Source organism: Mirounga angustirostris, unplaced genomic scaffold (genome assembly GCF_029215605.1).
Source record: "Mirounga angustirostris isolate CCGP_5_RB_7025 unplaced genomic scaffold, mMirAng1.0.hap1 SCAF_9, whole genome shotgun sequence".
In the NCBI taxonomy this organism is placed as follows: domain Eukaryota; kingdom Metazoa; phylum Chordata; class Mammalia; order Carnivora; family Phocidae; genus Mirounga; species Mirounga angustirostris.
This window is the reverse complement of record NW_026991717.1, coordinates 135,231,880-135,251,161: the sequence shown is the minus strand read 5'-3', so window position 1 is coordinate 135,251,161 and position 19,282 is coordinate 135,231,880. Positions and strand designations below refer to the sequence as shown.

The window sequence follows — 19,282 nt, the reverse complement described above, 5'->3', positions numbered from 1 at the left end:
GAGAGCTCAGTGCTGTTGGGGAAGTTGTTGATTTTCATCCTGTGGCAGCCACTGAGTGAGCTGAGTTGTGTGCAGGCATCCAGGTCCCTTTGGAGCCCAGCCCGTCTGGGAGCTCCAGGAGCACAGAATAGGGCCCCCCCCAGAACCCCTGTTTCAGAGCTCAGAGAGACCGTCGCACATTACATGCTTTTGGCTGTTGGTTCAGGGTTTGGGCCTCAGAACCACCGGTTCAAGGAGTCGGCTGGCACAGCCCTTGGAATTGGAGCGGATTCCTGTTGGCTGCGTGTCCCCCTGTCACTCAGCTCCTTACTCCTCTGGCCTTCAGCCCGCGGGCCAGGCTGGGAGCTGAGCCATCGAGAGCCTTAAAGGAGGAGGGGCCTGGGAAGCGCTCTTCAGAGCCGGAGAGCTTAGTAAGGGCACCCCAAGTACAGATGCAAGTCCATCAGGTGGTTGGCCTTTGGGGACTGCAGATTAAAACCATAATAAACTATCCCTGCCCACCAATTAGAAGAGGCTAAGATTGAGAAGCTGGCCGTGGAAGGATGCACGGGAACCAGAACGCTCACACGGCGCTGGTGGGAATGGACTGGGGTGAGGCCGCTTTGGAAAACAGCCTGGCAGTTTCGAAAAAATGTAAACATCACACCTACCATATGAGCTGGGCTCTCCACTCCTAGGTATTTCTGCAGGAGAAATGAAAGCAAATATCTGCACACAAGTGTTCAGAGCCGCTTTATTCATAAAAGCTGAAAACTGTCCACCCGTGGGGTCTGCGCAGACTGGGGGCTATTACTCAAGGCAGAAAGGAATGAGCCGTCAATATGGGCATCAGCATGGAGGTATCTCAAAGTAGTTGTGCCCCGTGAAAGAAGCCAGGCCAAAAAGAAATAAATACATACATAGGGCATCATTCGATTTATGTGAAATCCTCCAGAAAAATACCAGGTCATCTCCAGCGACAGTGCGCCCATCAGCGGTTGCCTGGGACAGCGTGTGGGCAGAAGGGAGGGATCAGAAATGGGATCAGGAACCTGGGGGGTGATGGATGTGTCTTTGTCTTGAGTGGGGTGATGGTTTTATGGGTGTGCATATCAAAACCTACAAATTGTACCGTTTAACGATGCGTTTATTCATCGATTAGACTCCCAGGAAAGCTGTTAAAAATGAAGGCAACCCCATCTCCAGTCAGTTAATCAATAAGATGAGTCTGACCCTGCCCTCCTTCGGCAAACTCCTCAACACATATGAGCAGTAAAACAGGAACAGCGTGGTCCAGCTGCGGAGTCCCATACTGGGTCCATGGCTTACTAACCATGCCGTGCCCCCCAAGCCCCCAATTTTCTTTCCGTGAGGTGGAACCAGTGATCCTAACTCCCTCCTAGGTCGGGAGGAGAACATGGGGAAATCCACAGAAAGTGCTTAGTAAACCTGTAATAAAAGCAAAGCATGCACAGGGTCCACAGGCACCCAAGGAAGGGAGGGGGTCATTGTGCAGGGAAGGAGGAAGCTGGGAAGGTCCCCACCTCTCAGTGGCTATAAGTGGATATTGGAAAGGAGAACAGGGGAGAGTCTGTGGGAAGGAGGTGTGGAGGGGTGTAGTAGGAAGGGACTTACCAGCCAGAACTAAGCTGGAGGAGGGGGCAGCACCCAGACTCGAAGCTCCTGGAAACCCCGACAGTGTGGTGCAACAAGGTGGGAGCTCCATCCTTGAGGGTCGCGAGGAGCACTGGCTTCATCCGCCAGTCCAGGGTTTCTCAAATTGGGACCTGAGGAAGATTTTTCTGGGGGCCACAAGTTGTATGAGAAGTTTTATAATTTTTGTCTAATAAAAACAAATTAAAAGTTAAAACTGTACATGTGGGGCCATGCTTTCAAATTGAGAGACGAAATTTTCACCTAGCAGAAAGCTCTCATTTCTAAAGTCCATGTTGCTAAGAGTGGGTTCTGAGACTGTGTTATATGCAGCTATGATTTTTCCTTTAGAGGTTTGCCATCACCTTATTCCATCAGGGAGCTGCCAGAAGTGGGGGGCAAGGCATGCGTCGTCGCTGTGGCCAGACTTCCTCCCATGGGCTACGTACGGTGTTATCAGTCCAGACAGTGCAGGGAGGGGGTGCCAGTTCTGGGGGAGGTGCTGCAGAAGGTCAGGCAGGTCTGGTGGGTTCGGGGATGACTGTGGGAATTGCCCCTCTCCGGGGAAGATTCCTTCCTGAGAGAAGGCGTGAGGCCCTGGGGACCTGACTTGCGCCTCGGCTTTGCAGGGCCAGTAAGAGGCCTGGAGGAGGAGCATGGGGACATCTGTCACGGCAAGGCTGTCACAGATCCCTTGGGAAGGGAAGTCAGGGCAGGTGCAGGGACAAAGGGCTGACATCCTATCCTGGCTTCCATCCCGTTGGGCCAGCTCTTCTCAGGCAGGGGCCTTGGAGGCTGGGGCAGCACCTGGGGCTGGCCTTGCTGCAGGCCAGAAGGAGCACTGTCCTCCTGGGTCAGAGCCTTGGGAGATGTCATCCATGGGGTTCTTGGGAGCGTGAGTGGTGTTTTTACCGCCGGAGCATGGGATTGAGTCACGGCCTGCGGTGTGAAAAGCCAACTCCCACCTAACGCTCTCTTCTGAATCAGAAGCCACGAGGACCACGTTGACTGGCCCGAGCGACCTCGTGCCTGTGGTCTGAGGCTCTGTGTCCCAGCCAGGTCGGACTGGTACTTGGACGCACTGCCCAGCGCTCTCTGACCTGCATCTGATGGCCAGTCCCTGCCTGCTTGTCTTCTGACCGCCCTGCCCACACCGCCAGCAGCTGACCATGACGCTGGGGACAGGGTGCCTGTCAGGACCGCCCACCCTCAAGATCCCTACAAGGAGCCCTCCCCTTCGAGGCCTCTGATTGGTACCCCCCCCTCCCCCGGCAGCCGGAGCCAAGCACACCTGTGCCCAGGAGCTGTGGCCCCACACCCTGAGCCACCTGCCCTGCCCCAGGGATGCATTCTGCCCACACCCCCTTCCCCCCCCCCCCCCCCCAGTTCTGAGTTGCCCCGTGCATTCTCTCCCCTCCCAGATATTTGCATTTGACCTTTGACCATGCTTAGACCGTGGGCAGAAATCTTGACGTCCTCCGGGCCGTGCCATCTGATGGAGAGCTTGGCTTTAGTCCGTTGAGAGGACTCGGAAATGCTGTTTTAGAGTCAGTGTCTGGGGCGGGAGCTGGGCCAGAGAACGGTGTTCACCGCCAGCTACCATTGATCCGTGATGGGCGGCCGTTTGAGAATCGCTCTCAGAGTCCTTGCTGTGAAGGCCGTCGCTGGCCCGTCCCCTTTGTGGCTGGAATTGTAAAGTGGACCCCACGACCCTGGCACGATCCGGGGTTTCCGGTGTCAGCATTTTCGAGGCGGCGGGCAGAGGGTGGGTTGCGGCGGCCTGTCGTCTGTGTGGCTTTGGGGCCGTCCCTTCGCCTCTCTGAGCCTGTGCTTCCCTCTGAGACGGGATAAAGCCCAGCATAGGTTCCCAGCTCTGGATTCAGCCCCCTTGGAGGCTGTTGAAAGATGAAATAAGACGGTGTAACACTTCTGTCCCCGCTCTTCACGCTTTGCTCTCAGAATCACCTTCTGCGCACGCCAGGCAGGAGAGAACCCCCCAGGGACATCCCGGGGCTCTGAACGACGCCCTGAACGGTGGCCGGGCCACATCATTGTCGGCTGGACGTAAACAAAAGAGTGTGTTCCCAGAATCCACTTGAAATAAGCTTTGGGATTAAAACCAGCTGCCTGCTCCGTTCCTGAAATTCCATCTGCGTCCACAGAGCAGCGGGGAATGAGTAAGGATGGAAACTGTGGCAGGGCAGGAATGAGTCACGGGGAAGCCAGGCGAGTCACAGAAGGGGCGCGCACCCCGTTCCCCGGGCTCTGGGTCAGCGTGCGGCGGGGGCCCCTGGCCAGGCCCGTGGAGCAGGCGTGGGCTGTCCCTGCCTGCAGGGCCTGCCACAGGGGCCAGGGGTTACTCAGGTCTGCATGCTGAAGGCTTCTAGGCTCCAGAAGGAATGCCAGTGGCCAGGCACTGCTTGACCAAGGCTGCCTGGCAGCAGGGGCCAGATCTCTGAGCAGAGGCCCGGATTTCCCCCTGGAGTGGCCTTCTTGGAGCTTAGATGTTCATCAGAGATGATCCGCAGAGGGCTGGTTGCCCCAGGCTCCCTGCACTGCGTGGGCAGCCCTCAGTGGGGCTTCAGGGGACACAGGCAAGGGCGTGGAAGCTGCATAGAACCATGGTGTTTAAAGAGCAAAGGCAAGTCCTGCACCTTCTACTTAACATCCCTCTGACTTTGGGCAACGTTCTTAGTATCACTGATCCTCAGTTTTCTCAGCAATAACGTAGGGGTAATAACAAGTCTCTCACCGGGGCTTTGTAGGATAAATGAGTTAATAGCCATAAGCCCTTCATCCTAGAGTCAGGCACACACAGAGTGGCAGATACTTGTTGCCTATTACGATTATTATACTTAATCCTGCATCCGCCACACCTTTGGCAGGCTTATTTGCCTTTCTGAGTCTGTCTCTATCTAATAAGTCCAGCCACATAACAGCCACTCTGTGAACCTGACTTTGCCCCTCTCTCTGCATGGGAGGGGTTCGTTGGGTGTCATGTTGTACGGTGTTCCCTAATGGAATCTGGTTAGGTCCGAAGCAGGATGCTTACGGCGTCTGGATCACCAAATGGCAAGCTGTATTCTAGTGTTTGCGCATTCCCAGAGAACGTGTTGGAGGGATTGAGGCAGGGGACTGTCCCAGCCTGGTCCTTACGGTGTCTGCCCCTTACCCGTGGCACCACAGAGCCTAGTCGGGGCCTCCTCCCTACAGCCTCAGCTCTGCGGGTCCCAGGAAGGGGAAGGAGGGGTCTGGGCCCACTGACCCTTCAGAAGATAGGGTTTTGAGCCCCGGTGGACAGTCAGTATCAGGCAGTTTTATTGGTGCAGTACCCGGCTTCTGCTGCTCAGTGGCTCCCAGCCCTTCGTCCCTCCAGTTTAGTGGCAAAAGTGGCCGATCTCCAGGCTCCCTCTTGTCTCCTGGCAGCTTCTCGGTTGCCGCACCCCTGCATTGGCAGGCCCCCGAGGTTTGCGGCTGGACTGAGTGGATTCGGCCCACCTGGTTGGATCCTGTCCAATATGGGGTCACTGCCTGCCCTGGGTCACTTCTGTCAGATGCCCCAGGGGGCAGGGAGTTGGACTGGGTTTTGGAGGTGGTGTGGTCCGTGAGACAAGCATAGACTACGGAATCTGACAGAAGGAGGTTCAAATCTCAGTGCCGAAGCCGTGGGTCTGTGTCTAGTCTCCGTGTTTGTTTGTTTTTTTTTTTTTTTCCCCAAAGATTTTATTTATTTGTCAGAGAGAGAGAGAGCACAAGCAGGGGGAGCAGCAGAGGGAGAAGGAGACTCCCCGATGAGCAGGGAGCCCGATGCAGGACTCAATCCCAGGACCCTGGGATCTTGACCTGAGCTGAAGGCAGACGCTTCACCAACTGAGCTCCCCAGACGTCCTAGTCTCAGTGTTCTTATCTGCGAGTGGAGAAGGTGGGGGCAGCCCTGGCCTCTGAGCCCCTGCTTTCCTGATGAGTCCCCACAATGTTCTAAGAGGAAGGTGCTGGTGGAGAGGAGGAGGCTGGGCTGAGCTCCCCCCACCACCCAGCAGCCGCAGTGCATAGCACGAGGGGAAGCCGGGCTTCTACCTCTGCCACCCCCTGTGTCACCTCCCTCTCAGGTCGGGGGGCCCCTGGGGCCTCGAGGCCAAGTGCCTAGCGTGGTGTAGGCCGTTTATCATGGCAGCCCTGTTCGTGCCCTTCTCTTCCCTTTGGGCTACATCCCGTTTCCAGCAAGCTCTACCCACCGCACACTTACTGACCATGTTTCGGCCCCTCGCTTTGCCCTGTGCCTGCCCCCTCAGCTCTAGTTACGCTCCCCCCTTTTGATCCCACAAGTCTTGCCAGTCTCCTCCAAATGTGTTGGCCTCCCAGACTTACGGCTTTTGCCCCGAGTTCCATCTGAGCACATGATCTGTCCTGACTCGGCTTTATTCCCACGCCCTGGCCCGGCTTGTGTATCGTCAAGGCCAAAATGTCATTTCTCTTCCAGCCGTCGTTTGTAACCACTCAGGACGCTGGAAGCCAGGGCAGTTTGCTTTCGCTCTCTTTCCTCCGGCAGGCAGACTTCCCTCAGGGGCCCTCCTGCAGCTGCCCCTCTCCGCCCTGACCCCCAGCCTCCGCCCACCCCCTGTGAGGGCGTCCCCCCTCTACCCTCCCTGGCCAGGGTCACCTGCCGGAAGCTCAGAAATGGTCGTGTCCCCCCCACATGAACCCTTGCTGGCTGTTGTCCCCCAAGGGCCTGGACATGGCTCCGGAGCCTCTGATTTGGCCCTTGCACCCCACCCCCTACCCTCCACCCCTGCCCCCAGCCCAGCTTCCTCTGGTCACCTCCTCCCTGTTCCCATGCTCCAGCCTCACCATCCCCCCGCCCCCTCCCTGCAAGAGCCTCCCCACTGCCCTCAGGGAGCAGCACCTCCCACCCAGCCCACCTGCTCCAGATCAGGTGACAAGCCCTCCTTTGCGGCCCTATGGCCATTGCCTCTTAAAGCTCACGTGGGTCTGTCCCTACCCCCTCCCCACTCCAGAGCTGCACCTCTGCCCCTGGCTTCCACAAAGGGAAGTCCATGAGCTTCCCACTAAGCTTGCAGTGAGGGATGCCTTCCTGGTCCTTAAATCAAGGGTGGATGGGCTTTTCTTGAGCTGCCCATTGGATTTTTAACTAAAAACTCTCAACCTTGCATCACAAAACAGGCTCTCCTTCCTGCTGGCTGTGAGAAGGTGTAGAGCAGGAAGACCCCCCCACCCCCCAAGGTCTGGGTACTGAGAGGGAGCTCCTGGGGGCATTTAGGGGCCAAAACTTGGATGGGAAACTGGAGTCTTATTGCTGCTAACCTCTAGCGGGTGGCGGTTCCTGCACTTCATGCCGGAGGCAGAACCAAAGCAAAGCCCCCTCTCCGTTACCAGCGCTGGTAACTTTGTCACCGATATTTTTGTGCTGCATTGCGGTTGTAGGTATCTTGAAATGTCCTTCCTGCCCGTCACTGCTTCAAAATTAAGAGAGTGATCAGCCCCATTGTTAGCTCTTGTGATTTAATGTGTTAATAAAAAAGTGTGTGTGCGTGCCTGTGTATCTCATTAATTTAGTCTTTTGATAACTGGCTTTTTTAAAGATTTATTTATTTATCTATTTATTTATTTAGAGAGCAAGAGCAGGGGGAGGGGCAGAGGGAGAGGAAGAGAGAGAATCTCAGGCACGCTCTCCTCTGAGCACAGAGCCCGACTCGGGGTTCGATCTCACGACCCTGAGATCATGACCTGAGCTGAAACCAAGAGGCAGACATTCAGCTGACTGAGCCACCCAGGTCCCCCGATAACTATGTTTTCATATGATTGGTTTCCTTTGTAATTCTTTGCATTTTATTGTTGGCATTTCAAGCCTTTATTCAGAGAAAGTCCACAGAAGTTAAAAGCTGTCCCGCTTCCCTCAAAACCCCCACCCTGGCATGAGCTCATCCATCTGCGGCCCACGCGTGTTCAGGGTTCAGCTTCTCTCCCGTGAGCTTCTTTTTTAATTAAAAAAAAAATTTTTTTTTTAAGTTTATTTGAGAGAGAGAGCAAGCGAGCACAAGCAGGGGGGAAGAGGGAAAAGCAGGCTCCCCACTGAGCAGGGAGCCTGACGTGGGGCTCGATCCCAGGACCCTGAGATCATGACCTGAGCCGAAGGCAGCCGCTTAACCCACTGAGCCACCCAGGTGCCCCTCTCCTGTGAGCTTCTTGAGACAGGCCTAGCTGGGAGCGTGTGTGGCACTGACTGGGAACGAAATGGTTGGCAGAACGGGCCTTGCTGCCCCGGTCTCCTGGACTCTGCCTGCAGGCTCACTGAGCCCAGCTTAGTGAGACCCCTTGGCGGAGCCCTGCCCCACCCCGCTGGACCCCACATGTCCCATTTAGTGTACCTCGGGGTCTGCAGACCACCCTGCCTCACAGGCCTTGGGCATTTGCCGCCAGGAGGGCTCTCCCAAGCCTCTCTTGGCCTTTTGGCGATTAAGACAGTGCTTCCTCGCTGTCCTGCCTTCAGAAACTCTGGGAGACTCCTTTCTGTCCCTCCCATGCCTTGCTTTTGGAAGCCAATCAAGTCCCACACTAGACGGGAGATTAAAGACACAATGAACCAATTTAAACGCCCGCACATTCTAATGAGCTTTACAAACGGAGCACTCAAAGACAGGGAGTGGCTTCGGGGAACATATTAAATTGTTAGAAAAAAAAAAATTGCCTGGGTGGCTCAGTCATTGGGCATCTGCCTTCGGCTCAGGTCATGATCCCAGGGTCCTGGGATCGAGCCCCGCATCGGGTCTCTGCTCAGCGGGAGGCCTGCTTCTCCCTCTCCCACTCCCCCCTGCTTGTGTTCCGTCTCTCGCCATGTCTCTCTCTCTCTCTCTCTGTCAAATAAAGAAAAAAATCTTAAAAAAAAAAAAAATCAAAACAGCTCTGAAAGGAAAACAACAGGGTGGGCGACTGAGCTCTGATTTGCAGGCCCAGGTCCCCCTTGCAGACAGCATCCGTCCCCTGCAATCTGGGGGCAGAGCCCACCCTGTGCCGGCCCTGGTGGGGGCCTCAGAGCCCCAGGTCCTCAGTCAATGCTTGTTGAACCACCAGCTGATGATCAAGAAGAAAGGGCCTGGGGCGCCTGGGAGGCTCAGTCGTTAAGCGTCTGCCTTCCGTTCATGTCATGGTCCCAGGGTCCTGGGATCGAGCCCCGCATCGGGCTCCCTGCTCCACAGGAACCCTGCTTCTCCCTCTCCCACTCCCCCTGCTTGTGTTCCTTCTCTCACTGTGTCTCTCTCTGTCAAATAAATAAATAAAATCTTTAAAAAAAGAAAAAGAAGAAAGGGCCAACAAACCAGTTTTTTTTTTTAATTTAATTTTTATTTTTAAAGTGATGGTTGCTCTTCCTAGAAAATTCCCAGAGAGCCTGTGGAAAAATAAGGAAACGAAAGCTTCCGACTGTGTGTTTCCACCATCCACAGGCAAATCATCTTTAACCAAGTGGCCTCCAAGGCCACTGTGCCAGGAAGAGCAGCCTGAGGTCACGTGGGATGTGGCTCGAGCCACTTCGGGCCACGCCCCCTGCAGTCAGTCAAGTGGACATGTCAGGGCAAGACTGCCCAACTTTTCCCTAGGAGTGTAGTTTTTTGTGGTTTTGTTTGCTTTTAGTGTAGAGTTGTAACTACTAAATATACAATTTTGCCTAATTTTTTGGTATCATTATAAGAATTCTCCATCACCCACTCATTTTAAGCATACTTTTTGTGGGCTGCATAATATCCCGAAATGCAGTGTACCATACTTCCCTTAACTAATCTCCCACCATTGGGCATTTTGGTTGTTTCTAGTTTTGCTTTGTTTGCCATTTTAACCAATGCTACATTCGTTTTTTGGTGCATTAAACTTTATAGCAATTCTGGGATGTTTCCACAGCGGAGGGCTGACTCTGGGCAAGGCGTTATGGGAGGTTGAGGATAAGCTATACACAATCCCTTCACATAAGATGCAGATATAAATAACTTTAATCCAAAGTCGGTTATCACTGCTATAAGGAGACAACTAGAACTGGAATACAGAATAGTTCTGCCTGGGCTTAATGGGATTCTAAGAAAGTTATGGGCGAAAATCTGAGCCACTGTGCCTGCGGCTAAAAGGTAAGGGCGAGGGAGTGGAGGGCAGCATAGAGGAGGGCTGGTTTCTCTGGGGGATCCAGGCCAGCAGGAGGGCTTCCCCGAAGGTGGCAGAGCAAGTGGGGCTTATCTCAAGTGCAAGGTCAGTTGATTGTCCATGGCTGCCGCAAGCTAGGTGGTCTGTGGCTCAGTGGAAGACACCAGTGATTGTCCGCTGTGGACCCAAGTTGGTGGCAAACTAGCAACAAGACTGCTGCTAACCTGGCCGTCCACAGCCCTGAGATCGTAATATTCAGGTGAGGTTCTGGGGCTGGACTCCGCATGGCTGATGCCAAAAATTATTTCTTCAGTTGAGGCTTCTTGATCCATTCAGATCATGAATCATTATGCATCACGGACATCTCAGATTGTATGTGTTTTGGGATTCTCTTTTGGAGGCGCTTCAACCCACACAGACAGAAGAGGGTTGGTCCTGAGTCCCCAGGTAGGGTGAGTGGGAAGCAGGGAAGCTGAGAGGCCGGAGAGAATCCTTGCCAGCCCAGCGCCCTGGACCAGCTCTCCCTGCTCAGCCACAGGAGAGACCTGTTCTCCGTGGTCCTTTGGAGGACAGTGTAGCCGAGTGGGAGCACCAGGAGGGGCACTGGTGGGGTGTGGGTCTGTCCCCAGCGTCGGTCCCCGCCTCCCCCACCCCCCACGCTGCCCTACGTTCTCGCCTGCCGGCCTGATCTCATGTGGTCCTACCTTCAGCCCCTGCAGCTGCCATGACTCAGCCACCCCAGGAGGGCTTCGACAGGAGCGTGGAGGACGCCCGGGCGTGGATGAAGGCTGTGCAGGAGCGACTGCAGGTCAACGACAACACCCAGGGGCCCCGGGCGGCCCTGGAGGCCAGGCTGCGGGAGACCGAGGTATGCAGAGGCCGTGGCTTCCATGGCTTCCATGGCTTCCGTGGCTTCCGTAGCTCCGTGGCCTCGGCCATGTCGCTCCCCCTTCAGGCCTCAGGTTTCCAGGCTGTTAAATGGAAGGGGTGTGTCTCAAACTTTGATGTGTTGGCATCTCCTGCGGATTTGGGTTTGAGTGCAGATTCTGATCCAGGAGGTCAGAGTGGGCCGCATCATGGCATCGCTAACATGCTCCGGGTGACGCCCTGCTGCTGGTCCTAGGACCACACTTTCTCAGTGGCCGTCTGGTTCTTCTGTCCCGGCAGAGGCACCATGTGGCCAGGTGGGTCCCCAGTGTCTTCCTGCTTCCCTGCGTCCCTGACCCTAAGGTCCCTGCCAGGTCGGGGTGGGTCCAGTTCGGCCTTCAGGAGGGTGGAGAAGGGGTTCTGCCCAGTGAGAAGTGACCCCAGGGCCAGGGTCTGGCCTTGCTCCCCCTAAGGCAGGGCTCAGGGCCTGTGGTGCTAGGCCTACTAGAAGAGCTGGTGCCCAGGGCCTGGCGTTATGGGGCCCCCATCCAAGGACATCTGTTCCAGGCCAGGGGACAAGGGGGAAGAACCCGGGCATGAATCAGAGACCTGGGTTATAGTCTCCATGAGGATGCTAAAGTGCTGTGTGACCTTGGCCAAGTCCCTACCCCTTTCTGGGCCTCTGTTTCCCATCTGTGAGCAAAGCCAGGACTGATGCATTTCTTGGGTCACATCCATTGGGATGTTCCTGGAATTTGAATCTTCTGAGTCCTTGTCAGATGAGCTTTCTGCTTCCCTACAGGGTCATGTGCTCCTCAATGACCAGAGACAGGTATTCACAATAAAACTGTGCCTGGCGGGGCAGAGAGCATGTGTTCTGGTTTCTTGGACATTCTGTTTAATAGAACAGCTCACTGGATTTGAGTGAGGACAGGCTATGGAGTCTGGACATCTTGGGTTCAAATCCCAGCTCTGCTTCTTGCTGGCTGTGTGAGTCCCTGCAAGTCATTTGACCCTGTTGGTCTTCCATTTACTTCCCTTCTAGAAGGGGATGCTGCTAATTATCTCAGAATGGTGCTTCTCATGCCTCCACTCTGGTGGAATCACATTTTTCACTAGCCTCCCCTGTGTCAGGCCTCGGACCATGACCTTGGGACCCCCAGGTAATCGGTTCGTTCCTGTCCCCTGCCCTCAGGTTGCTCCCGACACACACCTTAATTAAATACAGCCCTGCTCCTGCAAGGTAGGCGTGGAGGGCCCTGCCTCTCCCAGTGGCGAATGTTGCCTGCCTCCTGGTGGAGCGCCATCTGAGCACTCACCATCCTGGGCCATGTGTCCTCCTAGGACAACCAAGAACAAGTGCTTGATGGGGCTGGTTAAAGTCCCCCCACCAAGTGACCATCATAGCAGAAAGGCGGGAAGACTTTTAAGTCATGTGATCAGAGGCTTCCCAATTGGACAGTGAAGTGAGCAGAGAACCCAGGGCTCTTGGAGAACCCCGAGGAGGTCACGTCCCCCAGCCTGGGAGACCAAGGGAGGCCTCTGGGGACAAGTGACTTTACTGTTGAAGCTCAAATACAGAGGAGGTAGTCAGATGGGGGGATGCAGGGGTGAGGGTGGGGAGGAGGGGCCTCCAGGCAGAGGGAGCAGTGTAGGAAAGGCCTGGAGGTGGGCAGAGCCCAAAGCACATGGTTGGAGCCCCAACAAGGCTAGTGATGGGGTAGCACCGAGCATCAGGCAGAAGCAGGGGGCAGGGCCAGAGAGGTGGTTAGGGGTCAGAGGGTGACAGCCTGGAACAGCAAGCCAGGGGGCTTGGACATCTGTTCTGCAACAGGGGGATGATGGATTGGAAATTCGGATGGTCAGGAGTTAAAGGATTCTCCCATTGGAGAGGAGTTGGCAGCCCGAAGCCCCTTCCCATGTCAGACTTGGCCTTTCTCATCAGCAGCATTATTATTGCCACCAGGAGGCATTTATGCAATGATTAGTCCTCCCAGATCACCGAAAGAGGGGACCCGACGTTCATTCGACACCTGTTACGTGCTCGGCGCTGCCCTTTCCGCTTTCATGTTTAATTTTACAAAAGCCCTGTGAATGTGGTTTTATTGTCCCTACTTTTCAGTAACAAAATGTGATTCCTAGACACAGTGATGAGCCAAAACTCCAGAAATTGATCTTGTCAGGGCTTGAACCCAGGGCTGAGTCCAGAGCATCACTGGCCATCCCCACGCGGGGGCCGGGGCAGTGGAGGCAGGCAAGGTCCACCTTACTCCAGGGCTCACTACATAAAGGGGGACAGGTATGCACATAATCCACAGCACACAAGGGTGTCCTGATGTTATCGATGTTATTCTCCTCCTCTAAAACCTTCTATGGCTCCCCATTGCCCACCAAAGCAAAACCAAACTTCACCTGGTATCAAAGTCTGCCACACCCTGCACAACCCTGTTTTCTGGCCTCAGCTGTTCCAGCACTGTCCCCCCCGCCCCCGCCACCAGCAAGCACAAGTCCTCTCCTGTTGGCAGATGGCCTAGCTGTCCTCTCAGCAGGCCTCTGGCCTATGCTCTTGCCTCTACTTGGAATGCCCTTTACTGAGTGTGGGTGTGGGTGTGCTTGTGAAATGGAGCACCGCCCCCCGCCCCTCACCGTGCCCCAGCTCCTGATGCTCTCCGTCTCAGAGCACCATAGCCCTGCATATGTACTCACTCTCTCAGGGCCTTTGGACCTCGGACCCTTACACCAGCAGGTCATTACCCTCCTCCGAGGCGAGGGTGGTCCTTAGGAAGAGCCCTTGCCCGGCCCAGGGACTTGACTTGGAGCCTAGGCGGAGGCATCCTGTCCTGGGTCCTTCACTGCTGGCTCTCCCACAGGGCTCAGGCATGCTCTTTTCTGGGCTTTGACATTTCAAAACCAGTTTCGCAATAAGAAAGAAAACCTTTCGCTCTTGCCATCTGGTGAAGGGAGCAGCTAGGGACTTTTCCACCTCTCCAATCCATGGGACCCCTCTCTGGGGCCTGGGGGTCTCCCTTGTGGGCGCCCCCCGCCCCACCAGCTCAGTGATGTGCGTTCCTGGTAATTGTTTGCTAGAGCAGCCAGGACGTGAGTTCCAATCCAGCTGGGATGCCTCATAGCTGTGTGGCCAGGAGCAAGTCCTGCGCCCTCCTGCAAAGTGCGGGAAGAGCCCTCTCCCCCCTTGTGCAGCTCAAGGACCCTCAGGGTAGTGGAAGCCTTCTGGGAAGGGAGACTGGAGAGAGTGTTGCTCTGGGAAATAGGGCTCTGGCAGGCTGGGGTTCGAATTCCCGCGTGGCCGTGGCGCCTCGGGAGAGTTTCTGGAGCACCTGGAGCTTCAGCTTGTTGGGCTGGAGGTGGGCGTGGAGGTAGCCACCCAGCGGGAGGGACGGAACGTGGAGGCGAATGACTTACTGGGGCCCTTGGCCAACTGCAGGCCCCCCTGGCAGAGCTGGCCCAGTGGCTGGGGTGGTTTCTCGTGGTTTCGATGCAGGGATAGGTGCATGCCGACCCTCCCCGCCTGTGCCCGAGTCTCCAGGAGCTGGTCCCCCAGGTCCCGGCACCTCATCTCTTTGCCCTCTGGTTCCCAGCCTCCGTGGCCCTGCACTCGGGGCCTTGCCTCCACCGGGCTGCTTCCTAGCTGGCTTCCAGGCGCCCCCTCTGTGGTCCGAGACAGGCTGCATTTCCTAGGACTTGGCTTCCAAGTGCCGGACACATCGTGCTTCTCTGCCTCTGCTCAAGCCCCCGTCGCAGATGCTGCCACGTCGCTGAGAGTTGGTGCCAGCGCCACCTCCTCACAAAGCCTCCCTGGGTTTCCCCACATTCCTCCTTGGGGCTCCAATCATTACTTTGCGGTGTCTGTGGCCCGTTTGCAGTCCTCTGTGCTCTCGGCTGCAGACCCCACCACAGCCTGCAAGCGCCAGGCCTTACTTGTTCATCCTGGACCCCAGGGCCCAACACAGTCCCCAGCAGAGTACTGAGAATAGTACCCCGTATGGTACCTAGCATTGTACGCAGAATAGTACAGCACAGTACCCAGCACTGTGCTCAATTCCACACCCTGCATAGTACTGAGCATAGTACCCAGCACGGTGCCCAACTCAGTACCATAGTACTCAACACACTGTCCAGCATAGTACCCACTACAGTGCACAGCATAATACCCAGCACAGTACTGCACATAGTACTCAGCACAGTACTGAGCATACACCCAGCACGGTGCCCAGCTCAATACCAAACATAGTACTCAACACAGTGCCCAGCACAATGCCCAGTATAGTACCCAGCACAGTGCCCAACTCAGTACCCAGCACAGTACTGCACATAGTGCCCAGCATAGTACTGAGCATAGTACCCAGCACAGTTCCTGCCTCATCTTGGCTGCACTGGGGAAAGCTCTGACTAACCCCATTCCTCCAGCCTTCCTGATTTAGTTGTTCTTCTCTCCCCTGCGGTTTTCCCTCCATCCAACCCCCACCTGAATGTGGCCCTCACTGGCTCCTTCCAAGCAGGATCATTCTGTGGCTGCAGGTCAAGTACCCCTTCCCAGCTGGCTAGTCCCTCTTGCCAAGCACTCCTGGATCTTGCCCTCCATCAGCTATAAAAGAACCTCGCACAGCGAGAGAGCGTAATCATGACAGCAGTGAAGAAAAGTGGAATTTTCTTCTTAAAAGCTTAGGCCCAGCCTCCTGGCCCCAGGCCGACAGCGAATATCCCATTGGTTGGTATTTTGGTTTGGGGGCAGAGGTTTCTGCTTTGGGCCAGGAGGGGCTTGGTGTTCTGTCCGCCTTTGGGCCTGGCCCTCCTCTCTTTGGTAGGGAAGCCACAGACTCACTCCCCTGCAAAGGGTAGTGGATCAGGGGGTCTGCCATGTCCCCTCTATCCAGCCTGCACCTGTCTGAGCAGGGGAGGCAGGAAAGCAAAGGGCCAGAGGCCTAGAGGAGGTCACACAGTCAGGACACTAGGCTGTGGGAAAAGGGCCGTTGTCCTCAAGGGGACTTTCCAGGCCTGGCTGGTTTGCTGTCTCTGGGGGTGACGGAGAGACTGAGCTCAGCGTCTTCCCCCACAGCTGTTGGCTCCCTGGGTTTATGGAGCTAGATTCTGACGGAGCCTCATTTGGGCAGCAGGTATGAGAAGACCGCTCCAACCGCTGCAGAGAACTGTCCCCCAAAGCTCCAGGTTTCTGTGGGTTCCCAGTGCCCTCTTCTATAAAACTGTGGTTACCGTGGCACCTCTCTTGTGAGCTTGGGGTGTGCACGTTCTGTCTACTCCTCGACGCCGGGGGTCAGAAATCTCAGGTCCTTCATCAGATTAAAGCTCATGGGATGGTAAGAAATCCCGAGCCTCACTGTGGGACCCCTGCTCCTGAGTGATGTGAAATGTTCTGTGCAGGGGGTGGGTAGTCTTGCTCGGCCAGAACATTCCGCAGGGGCCCTTGGATCTTTGGTCCACGCTAATCACTAGAGTATCTTTGTCTTCCACATCACTCCCTGCTGCCGAGCGGGACTCGGTGTCTCTGTTGGGTTCTTGCTGCAGCCATGACCCTCTGGGGCCCTGCTCTCTCCCACTGCTTGGCCAGGCCCAAAAGGAAACAAAACCTCTCTCCCCATCTTGGGGTAGCTCCCTGCGCTCCACTCTCCCCGTCCCCCCACCCCCACACTCATCGACCACAGAGACAGCCTGTGGAAGGAGCTTGTTTAATGTCTCTCTTTGATAACACAGGGAGGAGGGGAAGCCCCTCTCTATCATCATCATCACCACCATCGTCGGTAACCATTCTCCTGTGAGGTGACAAGGATTGGCACCACCGCCCATTTGCACATGTTGGAAAAGGATCTACATCGTAGCTCAACCGTTTGGCTCCCCCCAGCCGGTCCCGGTGCCAACCACAGAGAAGGGTCAGAGACGGCCAGCCCCCTGGGATTTCATACTGAGAAGGCTGGCTGCCAGCCCCCAGGGAGACAGGCTGGGCAACAGAGCTTGAGCTGTAAGCAAATGTGCTGTCAGTGAACAGGGATCAAAGGTGGGAAAAGACAGTACTAACAGTGGACAGTTACTTAGTGGCTGACAGTGGAACGTGGCCAGGCGGTGTGCCACGGGGCTCTCCCTGCGTCAGGGAATGTGACCATGACCCTGGGTGGCGTAAGGCCCACATTTCACGGGCCCGGAGAATCTAAGTACCATGATGAAGGTCACGCAGGTAGGAAGGAGTGGCTTTGGCATTGGAATCCAGTTGTACTTTTACTGCAGAGACCACGCTTTAGTGGCCAAAGAAGTAAATAATACCAATCAATAAGGAGAAGAGCTGATGTTAATCAGAGGCGTACTAATTGCTAAACATGGTGTATTAGTCTGGGTCCTCCAAGAGGCCGGTGCCAAGATGAGATGAAAAGCTCAAGATGTTTTAGTACTGGAAGTCCTAGCCTCAGCATCAGACAACAAAAAGAAACAAAAGGCGCCAAATTGGCAAAGAAGAAATCACTCTTTCACTCTTTGCAGATGACATGATACTCTATGTAGAAAACCCAAAAGCCTCCAGCAAAAAAATTGCTAGAACTGCTATAGGAATTCAGCAAAGTTGCAAGATATAAAATCAATGCACAGAAGTCGGTTGCATTTCTATATACTAACAATGAAGCAGAAGAAAGAGAAATCAAGGAATTGATCCCATTTATATGCATTGCACCAAATTATATGGATCCCATTACATGCAATGCACCAAAAACCATAAGATACCTAGGAATAAGCCTAACCAAAGAGGTAAAGGATGTGTACTCTAAAAACCTATAGAACACTTATGAAAGAAATTGAGGAAGACACAAAGAAATAGAAAAACATTCCATGCTCATGGTTGGAAGAATAAATATTGTTAAAATGTCGATGCTACCAAGGCAATCCCTATCAAAATACCATCATCATTTTTTCACAGAGCTGGAACAAACAATCCTAAAAGGTGTATGGGACAAGAAAAGACCCCAAATAGCCAGAGGAATGTTGAAAAAGAAAAGCAAAGCCGGCGGCATCACAATTCCGGACTTCCAGCTCTATTACAAAGCTGTAATCATGAAGACAGCATGGTACTGGCACAAAAACAGACACATAGATCAATGGAACAGAACAGAGAGCCTGGAAATGGACCCTCAACTCTATGGTCAACTAATCTTCGACAAAGCAGGAAAGAATGTCCAATGGAAGAAAGACAGTCTCTTCAATAAATGGTGCTGGGAAAATTGGACAGCCACATGCAGAAGAATGAAACTGGACCATTTCCTTACACCACATACAAAAACAGACTCAAAATGGATGAAAGACCTAAATGTGAGACAGGAATCCATCAAAATCCTAAAGGAGAACACAGGCAGCAACCTCTTCGACCTCAGCCGCTCAACTTCTTGCCAGACACGTCTCCAGAGGCAAGAGAAACAAAGGCAGAACTGAACTATTGGGACTTCATCAAGATAAAAATCTTCTGCACAGCAAAGGAAACAGTCAACAAGACTAAAAGACAACCTACAGAATAAGAGAAGATATTTGCAAATGTCTTATCAGATAAAGGGCTGGTATCCAAAATCTAAAAGAACTTAACAAACTCAGCACCCAAAAAAACAGAAAATCCAGTCAAGAAATGGGCAGAAGACATGCCCAGACACTTCTCCAAAGAAGACATACAAACGGCCAACAGACACATGAAAAAATGCTCAACATCACTTGGCATCAGGGAAATACAAATCAAAACCACAGTGAGATACCACCTCAAACCTGTCAGAATGGCTAAAATGAGCAAGTCAGGAAACGACACATGTTGGCAGGGATGCAGAGAAAGGGGAAGCCTCTTACACTGTTGGTGGGAATGCAAGCTGGTGCAGCCACTCTGGAAAACAGTATGGAGGTTCCTCAGAAAGTCAAAAATAGAGCTACCCTACCACCCAGCAATTGCACTACTAGGTATTTACCCCAAAGATACAAATGTAGTGATCAGAAGGGGTACGTACACCCCAATGTTTATAGCAGCAATGTCCACAATAGCCGAACTATGGAAAGAGCCCAGTGTCCATCGACAGATGAATGGATAAAAAAGATGTGGTATATATATACAATGGAATATTACTCAGCCATCAGAAAAATGAAATCTTGCCATTTGCAACAACGTGGATGGAACTAGAGGGTATTTGCTAAGCGAAATAAGTCAATCAGAGAAAGGCAATTATCATATGATCTCACTCATATGTGGAATTTAAGAAACAAAACAGGTGAACATAGGGGAAGGGAAGGAAAAATAAAATAAGAAGAAAACAGAGGGAGACAAACCATGAGCGACTCTTAATCATAGGAAACAAACTGAGGGTTGCGGGAGGGGAGGTGGGTGGGGGGATGGGGTAACCGGGTGATGGGCATTTAGGAGGGCACGTGATGCAATGAGCACTAGGTGTTATATGCAACTGATGAATCACTAAACTCTACCTTTGAAACTAATAATACACTATATGTTCCTTAAGTTGAATTTAACTTAAAAAAATTTTTTTTTAAAAATCTCAAGATGTTTGATAGGGAAACGTCTGTGAGAGAAAATGATTTGGGAGCCCCATGAGGCTGGGGGGTTGAGGTCAGTCTGATACAGGTCCGACCCCCC

The 19,282-nt window shown here is 53.8% G+C and overlaps 1 protein-coding gene and 1 long non-coding RNA gene across 3 annotated transcripts in view; one reads left to right on the top strand and one right to left on the bottom strand.

The window, feature by feature from the left end:
* The window catches only part of SYNE3 (spectrin repeat containing nuclear envelope family member 3), an 89,843-nt gene that overhangs the window by 23,257 nt on the left and 47,304 nt on the right, over positions 1 to 19,282 (top strand). For both annotated transcript variants that reach the window (XR_010405306.1, XM_045901473.2), the window contains exon 2: positions 10,488 to 10,645. Coding sequence is in view for 1 of the 2 variants with exons in the window: in XM_045901473.2 (XP_045757429.2) it covers positions 10,502 to 10,645 (144 nt within the window). In the remaining variant the exon portion in view is untranslated. The remainder of the gene's footprint in view (positions 1 to 10,487; positions 10,646 to 19,282) is intronic.
* LOC135361642 (uncharacterized) lies at positions 1,104 to 3,344 on the bottom strand. Its single transcript, XR_010405307.1, has 3 exons — positions 3,069 to 3,344; positions 1,615 to 2,275; positions 1,104 to 1,428 (listed from the first exon to the last, which is right to left on the bottom strand). It is a non-coding gene; the product is annotated as an uncharacterized LOC135361642 (long non-coding RNA).